This window comes from Stenella coeruleoalba, assembly GCF_951394435.1.
Source record: "Stenella coeruleoalba genome assembly, chromosome: 17".
Taxonomy (NCBI): Eukaryota; Metazoa; Chordata; class Mammalia; order Artiodactyla; family Delphinidae; genus Stenella; species Stenella coeruleoalba.
In genome coordinates, this window is record NC_137163.1 from 12889276 (window position 1) to 12903552 (window position 14277).

The window sequence follows — 14277 nt, forward strand, 5'->3', positions numbered from 1 at the left end:
CTGCTGGGGGAGGATGAAGCTACAGTATGGCTGGGAATTCAAATCTAACGTTTGAATTGAATCTAATGGCTGCTCTTGGGGAAGGTGCCTTGGTGGCTTTATCCCTTGTTCACGAGGCTCCATCTGCAGGGAAGGCCTTTCCTCCCTATGGCCTGGTCATTTATAGGACCTGCTTCCTCTCTCATCCCTTTACAGTCCATTTCCCATAGGGCAGCCAGAGTGACAACCCTAAACCCCCAAAGCTTTCCCATGGCTCTAACTGCACCCCCTTATCACATACCTTCTCACTGACTGTGCTCTAGTCGCAACCTTTTATCCCCCCTTTTTCCTAAACACTCCAATTCCTTCTCACCTCAGGCCTTTGCTCTTGGTGTTCCCTGTGGAGGGAATGCCAAGGCCACCTCCTTCAAGTCTCAGCCCAAGTTTCACTTCTTTAGGAGCCCATCTCTGACCATTTTATCCAAAGTAGGCCACCTCACCCCTGCCACCCTCTCTGTAGCCACAGTTATTCAACCCCATTACCCTAGTCTATTTCTTTATGGCCCTTATCGCTCTCAGAAAGGAATATACAGTTACTTAAACTTGTCAATTGTCTCCTCCTGTCAACACATAAAAGCCATTAAGAGAAAGGACTTTGTCTACTGAGTCCGTGGCTTTTTATCTTTGGAGCCCAGTAAAGCCAGACACTCAAATATTTGTTAAATATTGAAGAATGTATTTGTCTCTATTTAAAACAAAGTGGTTATGAGCACAGGCCTTGAAGTCAAGCAGACCTGTGAGATCTTACCAGCTGGAAGAAGTCACTTAGCCTCTCTAAACTTAATTGTCTTTTATAACAGAATTAGAAGCTCACTCAATGGTAGATGTCATTGTTACTTTTAGAGTTGTGTCACCCCCACTAGTCCAAGCCCCTGATGGCAGGCACTTTAACATTCACCTTTGTATCAACATGTCTTGAAACTTCCCCTCAGCATCCTCTACTTTCCCTTCCTGTAGGACATGTCACACTGTCTTAAAGGAGTCTATATATTTCATGGGGACATGAATACCTACAAAACCTAACACAGTGCCTGTTGTAGAATAAATGTGTGGTGTTTAAGACTAACAGGTACCTAGCAGGTCTTCAAGAAATATATTTTGAATCAAGCTCTCTTTACTATTATTTTTTTTATTGGAGTGTAATTGTTTTACAATGTTGTGTTAGTTTCTGCTGTACAACGAGGTGAATCAGCTATATGTGTACATATATCCCCTCCCTCTTGGACCTCCCTCGCATACCCCCCATCCCGCCCATCTAGGTCATCACAGAACACCGAACTGAGCTCCCTGCGCTATACCGCAGGTTCCCACTAGTTAGCTACTTTACACATGGTAGTGTATTTATGTCAAACCTAATCTTGCAATTCATCCCCCCCTCCCCTCCCCGCCCCAGGAGTCCACACATCTGTTCTCTACATCTGCGTCTCTATTCCTGCCCTGGAAATAGGTTCATCTGTACTATTTTTCTAGATTCCACATATATGTGTTAATATACAATATTTGTTTTTCTTTTTTTTCCCCATCTTTACTGGAGTATAATTGCTTTACAATGTTGTGTTCGTTTCTGCTGTACAACAAAGTGAATCAGCTATACATATACATATATCCCCATATCTCCTCCCTGTTGAGCCTCCCTCCCACCCTCCCTATCCCACCCCTCTAGGTCTTCACAAAACATCCAACCGATCTCCCTGTGCTATGCAGCAGCTTCCCAATAGTCATCCATTTTACATTTGGTAGTGTATATATGTCAATGCTACTCTCTTACTTCATCTCAGCTTCCCTTTCCCCCGCTGTGTCCTCAAGTCCGTTCTCTACGTTTGCGTCTTTATTTCTGCCCTACCACTAGGTTCATCAGTACTGCTTTTTAAGATTCCATATATATATGTGTTAGCATACGGTATTTTTCTCTTTCTGACTTACTTCACTATGTATGGTAGTCTCTAGGTCCATCCATGTCTCTACAACTGACCCAATTTCGTTCCTTTTTATGGCTGAGTAATATTCCATTGTATATATGTACCACCATGAGGTATCACCTCACACCAGTCAGAATGGCCATCATCAAAAAAAAATTTACAAACAATAAATGCTGGAGAGGGTGTGGAGAAAAGGGAACCCTCTTACACTATTGGTGGGAATGTAAACTGATACAACCACTTCGGAGAACAGTATGGAGGTTTCTTAAAAAGCTAAAAATAGAACTACCATATGGCCCAGCAATCCCACTACTGGGCATATACCCTGAGAAAACCATAATTCAGAAATACACATGCACCCCAATGTTCATTGCAGCACTATTTACAATAGCCAGGTCATGGAAGCAACCTAAATGCCCATCGACAGGCAAATGGATAAAGAAAATGTGGTACATATACACAGTGGAATATTACTTGATAATATTTGTTTTTCTCTTTCTGACTTACTTCACTCTGTATGACAGACTCTAGGTCCATCCACATCTCTACAACTGACCCAATTTCGTTCCTTTTTATGGCTGAGTAATATTCCATTGTATATATGTACCACCATGAGGTATCACCTCACACCGGTCAGAATGGCCATCATCAAAAAAAATCTACAAACAATAAATGCTGGAGAGGGTGTGGAGAGAAGGGAACCCTCTTGCACTGTTGGTGGGAATGTAAATTAATACAACCACTTTGGAGAACAGTATAGAGGTTACTTAAAAAACTAAAAACAGAACTACCATATGACCCAGCAATCCCACTACTGGGCATATACCCTGAGAAAACCGTAATTTAAAGAGACACATGCACTCCACTATTCATTGCAGCACTATTTACGATAGCCAGGTCATGGAAACAACCAAAATGTCCATTGACAGATGAATGGATAAAGAAGTTGTGAATCAAGCTCTCTTTAGAAGACATTTTAAATATATGAATTAAAGAATAATACCAGATGCTATGTGATCAAGTGCTGACTTACATATAATCAAGTGATACAATGTATAATGTAGAAATTTGATGGCAGAGGTGGCCAACACTGAGTCTCCCAGGGCCAGTCAAGGAACTAGTAAGTGAGGTGGGTAGGACAGGGACTGGGGCCAACTGGAGGCTACATCTCATCTCCAAGGCAACCACTGCTCAGCTCTAGCTTTTTGTTGCCATCCTGGAATGTGGGCCCAGTGGTCTCATACATTAGCACTTTCAAGTGAATCTGAATTTTTATGTGAGATTTCCCAAGTCTCCAAATTACTGACAGTTAATCTAAATTTATTAAACAAGCATTGAGATGAGCAAAGCATGTTTGGGAGCCATTCTGTAAACTATGACCAAGAGCCCTGGGGGATCAGATGGAGGCTGGGCCCTAAACAGGCATTCATGGAAGAAGTTACACAGGAGACAGGTTATTGAAATGTCCAAGAATTCCCCTAAGGCGTCCATCAAGCATTTATTGAGTACTTACTGAGTGCCAGGCATTGGGATATAAAAATGACTCAGAGCCTGCTCCCTCCGAGACTTTATAGTTGGTCAGTTCAAGAACTGTTGTTGAGCCACAACCGGGTACCTGAACAGAGCTCATAAAGGCAATAGGCTAGACACCTGGACAACAAGGTGTTGTTTCCTTACTCATTAGATCTGTGCCTCAGAGTGCTGGCAGCAAACTGTCATACTACTGTGTCCTTCTGTGGATTCTCCCATCACCAGGCAAACTACCCAGTACCACCTAGGGGCAAAGTGGCCTACCACAGCTGATGGTAGCAGAGGTTCCCCAGCCTGACAGACATGGGATGACTTGCCATTGCCTCTTTCAGTCTAAACCCCCTCCCTCCCTGTAAAATGGGCGTCTACATGAGTTCACATGCTAGTGGCAAATACTAGTCAGGTTAAACAGCAGCTCCCAGAGCACGTGTTATCAAAAAGTCCAGGGAGGAGACTCATCTGGTCACACATGCCTGAGGCTGGTCAGAAAATACTTAATCTATACAGCAGACATACAGAAGTCTCTTTTGGTCTAACTTATACTGTGATCTTAGACTTGCTGAAGGACTAACTTCCATCACAGCCCTGCCAATATTGATTGTTGGGGCTCAAAAGTATGTAAGTAGATTAATTTTTTTTCCCCCCAAACTAAAAAGGATCACAGTGGTGTTAGTATATTCCCGTTTCCACTGGTCAGTATACACACTGAATAATAGTGTTACCTGGAAAAACGGAGTGAAAAGAAACAGTGATGGAAAACAGGGTAGAGGAGGTCTTGAGTTGCATTCTTAATTCCACCAAGAATTACTTTGGGTGTTCCAGTGAAAGTCTAAGCTTGTTTATTGTCATCCCTCCACCCCGACTCCAATCCATTATTTAAAAAAAGAAAAAAGGGCTTCCCTGGTGGCGCAGTGGTTGAGAGTCCGCCTGCCGATGCAGGGGACGCGGGTTCGTGCCCCGGTCCGGGAGGATCCCACGTGCCGCGGAGCGGCTGGGCTCGTGAGCCATGGCCGCTGAGCCTGTGCCTCCGGAGCCTGTGCTCTGCGATGGGAGAGGCCGCGGCGGTGAGAGGCCCGCATACCGCAAAAAAAAAAAAAAAAAAAAAAAAAACATAAAAAAAGAAAAAAAAAAAGAAAAGAAAAACCACTTTGGTAGCTTCCATCTTAGGTACAAGAAACAAAACCAACAAAGAGGGGAGAGGCAGGAACTGTCCTCGTGTAGTGGAGGTTAATAGGCAATACTAGTCTCCTGTCACTTCCTTCTGTAAGTCAGCAGGAAGGAAATATATCCACTGAGGGCCTCTGCTAATATGTTCTTAAAGACAATTAGGCAATTCCTACATCCTCTACCCCCAAAATAAACAAGCAGAGGTGAATGCTTTCTTTCACTATCCCGTGTATGAACTTGTAACTCTCAAAACAACAATGGAGGTTATGAAATCAACTTTGTACTAACTTCGAGGGACATTATTAAGAGCCCGGGTCTTGGAACCAAGTCAGCAACTAAGTCTTCATTCTGTTTTATACTGTTTCCTTTCTGTGAATTTTTTTCCTATCTGAAAGTTTCACAGGGCTTATTCTGGTAATACCTCTAAACGGAAGCACTTCTCCAGTTGTCCTAGTACAAAATTCTCTTCTGTGACCTTTGGCAAGAAATCGGTTCTAGGAAAGAAAAGAAAGAAGCAAAAGTTTGTTTGCTTTCTAATGACTGTTCCTCCCTCTCCAGGTACTCTGGGGATGAAGAGACGAAGGGGAAACGGAACAAACACCAAACTCTTAATCCCTCTCTCCTTTCTACACTGGCAGGTGGCGTTTGCTTTCCAACTCCATTTTGAAGCTCACAGCTCCAAAAAATACGACCTGAGCAAGCAGCGAGGACTTCACAACAAGGTCTTGCTCTAAGAAGGTAAGCAAAGATCCTACCGGTTAGGCGCGAAGACCGCCAGTCCAGTCGACCCATCGGTTATTTACCGGCGGGATTTAAACCCGCTCCGGAGCGGGGGCGTGGCCTGGGCGGAGCCCCGTGGCCCGTGTGGGCGGGGCGGAGGCGGGGATGCCTGAGGCTCAGCGCCGTGCAGGAAAGACTCGGGCTCCGGGAGCGAGCGCCTGTCTCTTTAAATGCCAGCGGCTGCTCTCCCGCCCTGGGAGCCCGGAGCCGGATCTACAATCCCGTCTCTCCCGGCGCTTGTTGCTCGCCCGGACCGAGCGGGAGCTGCCACCACGGGGCACCAAGGCTGCTTCCTTCACCTCCTTCTAAGGAGCCCCACCTCCCCCAAGAGTAGGTTGAAGGGGAGAAGCGGCCCCAGGCAGAGGGAAGGGGTGCTGTGTGAAGAGGCGCCGCTCCCCACCTTCAAGTCTTGAGGCGCTGCGTAGCCGCGGGGGCAAGACATGCGCTGCTCCCCCATGACCAGCCTCGCAGCCGCTGGCGCCCGGAGAGGAGAGACTGCGGAGCCCACACCTGCAAACTCGCACTAGAAGTCTCAGGGTGCGGCGGGGGGCCCCTCCCAACTCCCCACGGCCTCCACCTCTAGGCGGGTGAGTTTGCGCAGGTAACCCGAGCTAGAGGGCGGGGGGAGGGGCGGGCAAGACGGAAGGAGAAAGCACCGCAGGTGAGCCAGGTAGGGCGGCTCACCTGCCCGGGCCGCGCTGCGGGGTCCTAGCCGGTTTCCTCAGCGATTGATATGGGGGCGTCTCTGGGGTAACTTAGGACCCTGAGGTGAAAGGAGGGGGCTAGGAGAGGGGAATTAAAGTTTCTTTTCCTTTCTCCCTCCTGCTTGGGATTGGCAGGTAGGGCGCTGGCGGAAGCGGTAGGAGTCGCTGATGCAATGGGCTTTTGCCCGGGCGAGGTGAAGGGCTGGGGGCGGGGGAGAGCTGGAGTTGCCCGGCCTCCTGCGACCGTGACCCTGGAGGCGGAAGAGTGAGGAAAAGCTCGCCACATCTGAGACTCCCCGTAAAATGGCTCCAAGTGCCCGACACCCAACCTTTCTTCCTCCTCTTAAGAACAAATCGCACGTTTCACGGAAGGGCTCCTACATGGCTTCCTTGCCTTCCTCTCCCAACAGGTGGTCTGAGCCCCTGTCCGGGGACCTGTGCCAATGACCCTAGTGGTGGTTTCGCTTTCTCCTCTCACGGCGGTGTGAACGTGTGTCCGCAGCGTGATGGGCAACCAGGTGGAGAAACTGACCCACCTAAGTTATAAGGAAGTTCCCACTGCCGACCCGACGGGCGTGGACCGGGACGACGGGCCCCGCATCGGGGTCTCCTACATCTTCTCCAATGACGACGAGGACGTGGAGCCGCAGCCGCCGCCCCAGGGGCCGGATGGCGGTGGCGGCGGTTTGCCTGACGGCGGGGACGGGCTGCCGCTGCCCTCGCCGCAGCCCTATGACCCGCGGCTGCACGAGGTGGAGTGCTCCGTGTTCTACCGCGACGAGTGCATCTACCAGAAAAGCTTCGCGCCGGGCTCCGCGGCGCTGAGCACCTACACGCCCGAGAACCTGCTCAACAAGTGCAGGCCTGGCGACCTGGTGGAGTTCGTGTCGCAGGCGCAGTACCCGCACTGGGCTGTCTACGTGGGCAACTTCCAGGTGGTGCACTTGCACCGGCTGGAGGTGAGCAACAGCTTCCTGACGGACGCGAGCCAGGGCCGGCGCGGCCGCGTGGTAAACGAGCTGTACCGCTACAAGCCGCTGAGCCCCAGCGCCGTGGTGCGCAACGCGCTGGCGCACGTGGGCGCCAAGGAGCGCGAGCTGAGCTGGCGCAACTCGGAGAGCTTCGCCGCCTGGTGCCGCTACGGCAAGCGCGAATTCAAGATCGGCGGCGAGCTGCGCATCGGTAAGCAGCCCTACCGGCTGCAGATCCAGCTCTCTGCGCAGCGTAGCCACACGCTCGAGTTCCAGAGCTTGGAGGACCTGATCATGGAGAAGCGGCGCAACGACCAGATCGGGCGCGCCGCGGTGCTGCAGGAGCTCGCCACGCACCTGCACCCCGCTGAGCCGGACGTAAGCGACAGCGACGCCGCGCGGACTACGCCGCCTCCCGGGCGCCCCCCCGCGCCCGCCTGGGAGGAGGGGGCCCGAGAGGCGGTGGTTCGCTGACCGGCGAGCTGAGAGCGGAGCTGTGTGAGGGAGCTGTTTGTAGCAGCCGCTGCTCCCTCCCTTCTCTCACTCCCTCCTCCACCACCTTCTGGGCCCCATCTGGGCTCCTGGGCCATTTGGAAAACGGAGAGTTGGCGAAAAGCGCAGCCAGCTGTGGCTTGAGTTTGTTATCTTGGACGGAGGAGGAAGAGGGAGCAGGTAGGAGCACTTTGGCCGGGGGCGCTTCTGGGCTTCTTGCCCGCCGGCTCAATCTGTCTTCCTTTCCCGAGGTGAGGCACACTGTGGACTTGCCAGACACTTAATCCCTGCTGGACTTGGGTCCAAAAATCGACGCCTCTTATGCACTTAGGGGTGGAGAAAAGTTCAGAGTACCAATGCCTGCTGTTGCCTTCCGACCGCTTCCCCTCCTACCATGGCCTTGGAGGATGCCCTGTAGTAAAGCCAGAGCAGGTTTGTGGTGGTGCTACCTCCAAAGAGCAGTGTGAGGGATTCGGGAAGCTGGGGTGATTTATCTTGTGGTTTTTCTGGGGTGCAAGGCTGGTAAAACCAGGACCAGGTCTGGGAGCCACAGACTGAAATCAAGCAGCCCCCTGTGAAGTGCAAGAAGTAGTTGAGTAAACTTGGGCTACAAAACAAAGATTTTGCTACATGCCCCCTCCCCATCCCCAAGCGATTTGTCTTCTGGAGCTGGCTTCCAGCTGAGTCTCCTGGGCCATCGCCACTTCCCAGGTTACATGTAAATCATTGTCAGGGGCCAGCTAAAGGAAGGATTCAATTTTGGTTCTGTTTTGCTGCCTTTGTTTCTTGCTTGCTATTGTAGGCACTTACAGCTGTGGTATTTGTTATCAAAGGAGGGAATAGCCCTTTGTGTCTCTGATCTAATTAAGCCTGCTTGGCCATGTTCATCCCCAGGTCACACGGGAGGTTGGCTGCTGCCACCCCATAAGGTATCCACTACAGAAACAGCCAAACAGGGTTGCCCTGGCAGGAATCAGTCAGTTTCCTGTCCATTCCCCCACCTGACTCTCTTCCTGAATAGTGAAGGTAACTTTTTTTTTTTTAAATTTAAGGCTTTGGTGTGGTGGTCCTGTGAATTTTTTTTTTTCCTTCATTGCCTCATCCCCCTCACTCAGTTTTGTTTTGCTGGTGGTAAAATCTTAGGCTTGAGGCATATTTCAGTGATAGTTGTTTATTTTGGTAGCCACACTCGATGCAGTTTAATTCAAGGTGTAAAGTCTTGTTATATTGCTACAGTCTTCTTGTCGCTTGGAGAACACCCCTTCAGAATGCTTTCTTAATGAAGAGGGGTGACAGCAATCATAAATAAATGCAACCTGGTGTAGTCAGCGCCGGATCTGGTGACAGTCCTAAAGCATGGATTGGTGATGGTGGGATCTGTCCGAAGCAGGATGGCTGATACTATTTGAATCTGCTGCTGTGTTTGCTTTACTCTGAGGCTTTAAAAAATGTGTACAATCTGTCCTTTGTTTTCATGTGAGCTCTTTAATGATATGTGCCCTTGATTTCAGAATCCTCTGCTGCACATGGGCATTGCTAATGCTGTCTCAAAAGTTGAGTGAAGTTTCTTTTTTTTCTCTTGGGAATCATTATAGATTACGCTGAACAAGTCATTTTGTGACGCAATTCTTAGAGCTGGAGTAGACTCATACTTGAGTGTTCCACAGTGGTGGCCATCCTCAGGCCTCCTGGCTGGAGATCTTTAAATCAAGGCAACAAAACTTGAAGGATTTCCTTGTACACGTACTTTTTTTAAACTTGGGAATTTGAGGCCATAATTTTTAAAAGCCTAGACCTTTATAGCACCTCAACATGAAATTATTTCATTACAAGGGCATTAGCTATGTTCCCTGTTTTAACAGGAATCCCCAAACAGGTCCTGTCAATGTTAAAGATGAACCACACTCAGCCCTGGTCCAGGAATTTGGAGAAGCGTCAGTCTCCTGTTGGAAATGTTGATCTAGTTTTCTTGTTTAATAATCTCGCAGCTTTGCGTTTGTATTCTTTTGCTCATGGAAAAGCAGAGCAAGGTAAACGTGGGTAAAGACATTTAGGAGAGCCTTCTAGATTTGGATTGTCTTTTATGTTTAACACCATCAAGGGAAAGTTGAATGTAATGACATTGTGCAGACAGCAAGAGAGAAGAACAGAGCGGCACTGTCTAGCAGCTCTGGGCTAGCCAGCCAGCTCTCTTTTCCACTGCTCGGTCTCTGTCTCCCTCCTTCACCCCTCAATGGAAAGTGAATGTCATTGGTCACACCGAGGGACAGCAGTGACTCTGTTACAAACAGCTTTGTGAGAAACCTCAACTTGAAGGAAGAACTCCTATAAAATCCATATCAGTAGTAGCATTCTCCCTCTAAGAGAAGAGGTTTTTGATAACAGGGCTTGAACATGATCTAGAAGAGGAAAGATCTACTCCAGATGCTGCTTTATCACGTGTTTTTACAGGGTACCAGAGATGTGAAGTACGTAATGCTTCGGAACAGTGATTCTGTTGGAAGTTTTATTAGGGTCATCATGCTTAAAGTAAAGCACCAACCAGCCACTGAAGGTTGCAAGGAAAGGGGACTGAATCAACTGTTGGCATCTTTCTCAAAGATGGCAGTGTTGTGGATAAGAGTTTTTAATGTCCAGGCAATGGCTACATCTGGCACTTTACAAAATATATATATATATATTTAATAATTTTTGTTTCTCCTTAGGACTAAGATTCTAGAACTGTTTTGTACTGTGAATTACGGATGCTCTTTGAAGGCAAGGAATATTGATTCTAATGTTCTTTAGAAGCTCTGGCAGGGATAAGCAGGACACCCAACTGGAACGGATGCTAAATGTAATCAGACAAATTATATTTTCTTACTTGAGCAAATATTTTATTGAGACTGCTTATGTATGGCAAAGGAGCCTACAACTTCAGCTACACAACTTTTTATATTGAAAGAACTCATAGTTTTTGTAGTTTTATTCTACATTTCATTTAAAATGACTTTATAGCACTAACAAGCCTAGCAGAAGACTTTACTCCAGACCTTTAAGGAAATTTTTAGTTTTTATGAAAAATGACACTTCAGTAGTTAAATTTCTCATGACTTTGCTGCTTCTGGCCCTAAGAGCACCAGTCGACAACACCATAACCACATGGAAACATATTTTTGGAAGCAAAACTTTAATTTTCTACAACATATGCTATGGAGAGTGAAGAAAATTTAAGGATTACTTGTTTTCTATTTTTTTTCTCTTAACAAATGGAATCCACTGTGTTGAAGACTCTTGATATTATGTGATTGTCTAACCATTGTTTTTTTGTAAATCAAAATAAAATCTAGTGTGATCATCATTGAAAGGATTTGTTTGGAAAGTTACATTTTATTTGTGAATTTTTTTTTTTAATCAGGGTAACTATAAACTTGACTGGTTTATTCAGCTTTTCATTATGTTTTGTTCTTAGCGATACTTGTGACCCATGGAGAATTACATTGACTAACTTGATAAATTTCATGTATTTTATTTCCTAGTGAATTGTGTAAACTTTATTTTTGTTGAAGATTATATGTTAAATCAATGTTATGTTCTCACACCACTTCTTGAGAAGGAGGTTCAGATTTGAAATTGTATCATTTCCTTCAAAATGAAGGGCAAGTGCTTAGTTAAATAAAAGATTGATGACATCTTTTAAACCATTTCCTCTTCACTATGTCTTATTACAATAGAATCTGTCAAATCCTTTTGACAAATGCTCTGAGGGTTTCCAATAAACCATTCATTAGAATTAACTCTATTTATACATGGGTTTTTTCCATTTGTATACTTTCTGCCAGTTTTGGCCCAAATCCAAGCTCCTCAGCTTAACTGCAATTTTTCTGAAATATTAAGTGTGTTTCATCTTTACATTACTCAGTAAACATTTTGATGAATTCATTTAGTGACTGGAAACCCTCCCTGCATTTACTGTGTGGGAATTAATCACCTGTTGCTTCTAGGCTCCATGTTCATGAAGAACATCTTGTGAACATACATTTTCAATACACATTGATTTTTTTCAGGATCAGTGCAAACGTTGCCAGAAGCCACACTCACATTTTGGAGTCTGTACTGGGGAGGTTTGGTAATAAGATCAGTAACCCATGTTGCGTGTTAGGTGGTTTCCGAATCCCAGACAAAGGGAATGGGCTCCCTGAGTGATTTAATTACAGAAAACAGGCCCATGTGATCAAGTGGCACTGCTGACATGATAAAGGATGCAGGTGCCAGCAGTAGGTACAGGAGCAGATGTGGCCTCTGGGACTGGCGTGTGGGAGGCCACCAGCACTCCTTAGACCAGCACCTTAAGTCACTGCCACAGTCCTGTGAGGCTCAAAAACCTGGGCTCCATCAGCAGGCTCCCGTGAGGATTTTAAATAGGAAGAGTGTTGAATGCTGAAGGTTATCCAGAGCTCAAGCAGCAGTGAGACCATTTTTCCCTAGAGTGGTTGTCCTTAATTTACCATGGTTCTCATTGCACAGGAAAGTAGAGGGAAGGGAGCCTAATATAGAATGTGCATATATTTTGGGGTGATTTTGGTGGAGGCCGCTGTTCCTCTTTCTCCTAAATGGACTGAGTTTGCTTAATGTAGGAAAATGACATGTTTGGAAGTGTTTAAAAGGACCTCCAAAATGAACAGGCCCAAAATGTGTGCAAAGGGCTTTTATTTCCCTTTACTGAGTTTCCTGGAAAAACTGCTTATTAAACACAATTTTATCTGCACAGTAGATGCAAGAAAGGTTAGTGTCTGTGATTTGCAATCACAGCAAGGTACTGAGTATGAAGGGCTAGAGGATGCTGAGCCCTAGACGAGATACTAGAACATAAGTTTAGAGATGAGCAAAAACCTTAGATAATCTCTACCCCTGAGCTTGTTTCTAAGGGGAAATCAAATTTCACTCATACATGTAGAACAAATATAATGAAAGGTGGTCCTGTGAAGTGCTGATGGTTGATCGGTATTCAAATAAAGCAGATATGTGTAGGTTTAATTGGAGAACTCAGAGAAATTGGAGAAATCAGATCAAAGCCCTGAAGGTACAACGATGATAGAGGAAAGGATGTAACTAATATAACTAATATTCATGAAGTATTTAATGGGGAGTCTCCTAAATTCCATTGCCTAAGGTAAACCAGATGCACAGTGTCCGTCCTCATGTGACTTACTTTCTAATTGATAAGACAGATAACTGCTTACTACCAAAATCTTCACAAGAAGGAATTTAGAGATGTGATAGTTGCAGTGAAAGAAATGCGCAGGGTGTAGGGAGAGGCTCTCTCTCCATCACTGAGTCAGTAGGCTTCCCTGAAGATGCATTTATGCTGAACTTCGGAAGAGGTAGAGGAGAAAGCCAGGTGCTTCAGAGTGGATACTGATTACATTAATTCAGGGAGGAAGGCTGGGGAGTGAATGAATGAACGTTGAGTGCTCTCAGAATGCCTTTGCTTAATGCTCCAGTGGTAGCCATTTCTCCTTGGGGTTCCCTTCTGCAAACTGTTGTCTAATTCAGTGTATCTGACACTTAACACAGGAACAGGCAGAGATACTCTCAAAGTGTGAGTGAGTGAATGAAATTGGAGGTTGGGATTTGTTGGTCTAGAAAGCCCTATTAACTCAAGGTGATGTCAGGACTGTGGTTTGAAGAGGTGAAGTCACAGTGGTTTTTAGGATGGATTGAACAGGGAGAGCAAATGTGACTGCCCTCCCCTCTTCCAGAGCTAGAGGCTGTACTGCTCATGCTATTGATGGCTTATATTGCCAGCCAGGTAATGATGTGTGTGAATTCGGGCCTTTGCCCAGTGCAAGTGAAAGGAGAAGCGGCCAGGCTAGGCTTGATAGGGACAGAGGTAAGCGGGAGCAACAGGTTTTATAGCCTGCGCGCCATAGCCTTGGAGCCATGATTGAAACAGAGGTTCTTTTATACAGTCGGCTAACACAAGCCGCTGCTATGATACAGTCTCTCATGCCTTGTCTAGTGTGGCCATAAATGAGTCAAAAGATTAGCTCACTGCTCTTTTGGGAAACTTGTGCAACAATGTAATTAATTCCCAAGGTTTGATTATCAACATTCCGTGCCTTCTTTTTAACCTCATAACTTTGACGATTCTCAGTTGTTGGGCTAAACTGGAGGTAGAGGGTCTGGTCCTAGGCCCACAGAATCAAATAGCAGTTAAGGCTTGACAGTCAAACTACCTGGGATTCTCTACTCTGGCCCTGCTGGTAACATTGGGAGAAAGTAGATAACTGCTTGGAAACTGTATTTCTTCCTATGTGCAATGTGGCTTATTGCATTGGTCAATTCAATTCTGAATATCAGTTATATTTCTAAAATAACATAATATATGATACATGTAATATAACATAGTAATAGTATCAACTTCACATGGTTATTTTTGAGTCCAAAATGAAACAATGCACATAAAGCCCAGATCATTAGCTACTGAGATTAATTAATTAATTATTAATTAATAAAGAAAATCTGGGATATTATAGGTGTTCAAAAGCCTTATTCAAAATAAAGTTACTGTCTGGGAGAGAGAAGTCTTCCCTTTAGTCTTAGAGAATTTCTTAGCTAAATAACTCTAGTTAATACATAAGTTGTTGAGTTCCTGCTGTAGTGTTTGAAATGTTTCTTGAGCTTTGATCTTTA

The 14277-nt window shown here is 46.0% G+C and overlaps 1 protein-coding gene and 1 long non-coding RNA gene across 9 annotated transcripts in view; one reads left to right on the plus strand and one right to left on the minus strand.

The window, feature by feature from the left end:
* Window positions 1-5473, minus strand: part of LOC307176245 — a 33827-nt gene extending 28354 nt beyond the window's left edge. Inside the window, exons 1-2 of the long non-coding RNA XR_013824650.1 lie at window positions 5411-5473; window positions 5077-5149 (exon numbers count right to left, since the gene is read on the minus strand). This is a non-coding gene — a long non-coding RNA (uncharacterized lncRNA). The remainder of the gene's footprint in view (window positions 1-5076; window positions 5150-5410) is intronic.
* A 184-nt stretch (window positions 5474-5657) lies between these two features.
* LRATD2 (LRAT domain containing 2) overlaps window positions 5658-14277 on the plus strand; it is a 459703-nt gene continuing 451083 nt past the window's right edge. For 5 of the 8 annotated variants that reach the window (XM_079901167.1, XM_079901164.1, XM_079901165.1 and 2 more), the window contains exons 1-2: window positions 5658-6022; window positions 6550-7488. In XM_079901167.1, the coding sequence (XP_079757293.1) occupies window positions 6646-7488 (843 nt within the window). In that variant the 5' untranslated portion in view covers window positions 5658-6022; window positions 6550-6645. Of the gene's footprint in view, window positions 6023-6172; window positions 11253-14277 lie in introns of those variants that run through there. The other 3 variants (XM_079901169.1, XM_079901171.1, XM_079901168.1) reach the window with 3 other exon arrangements.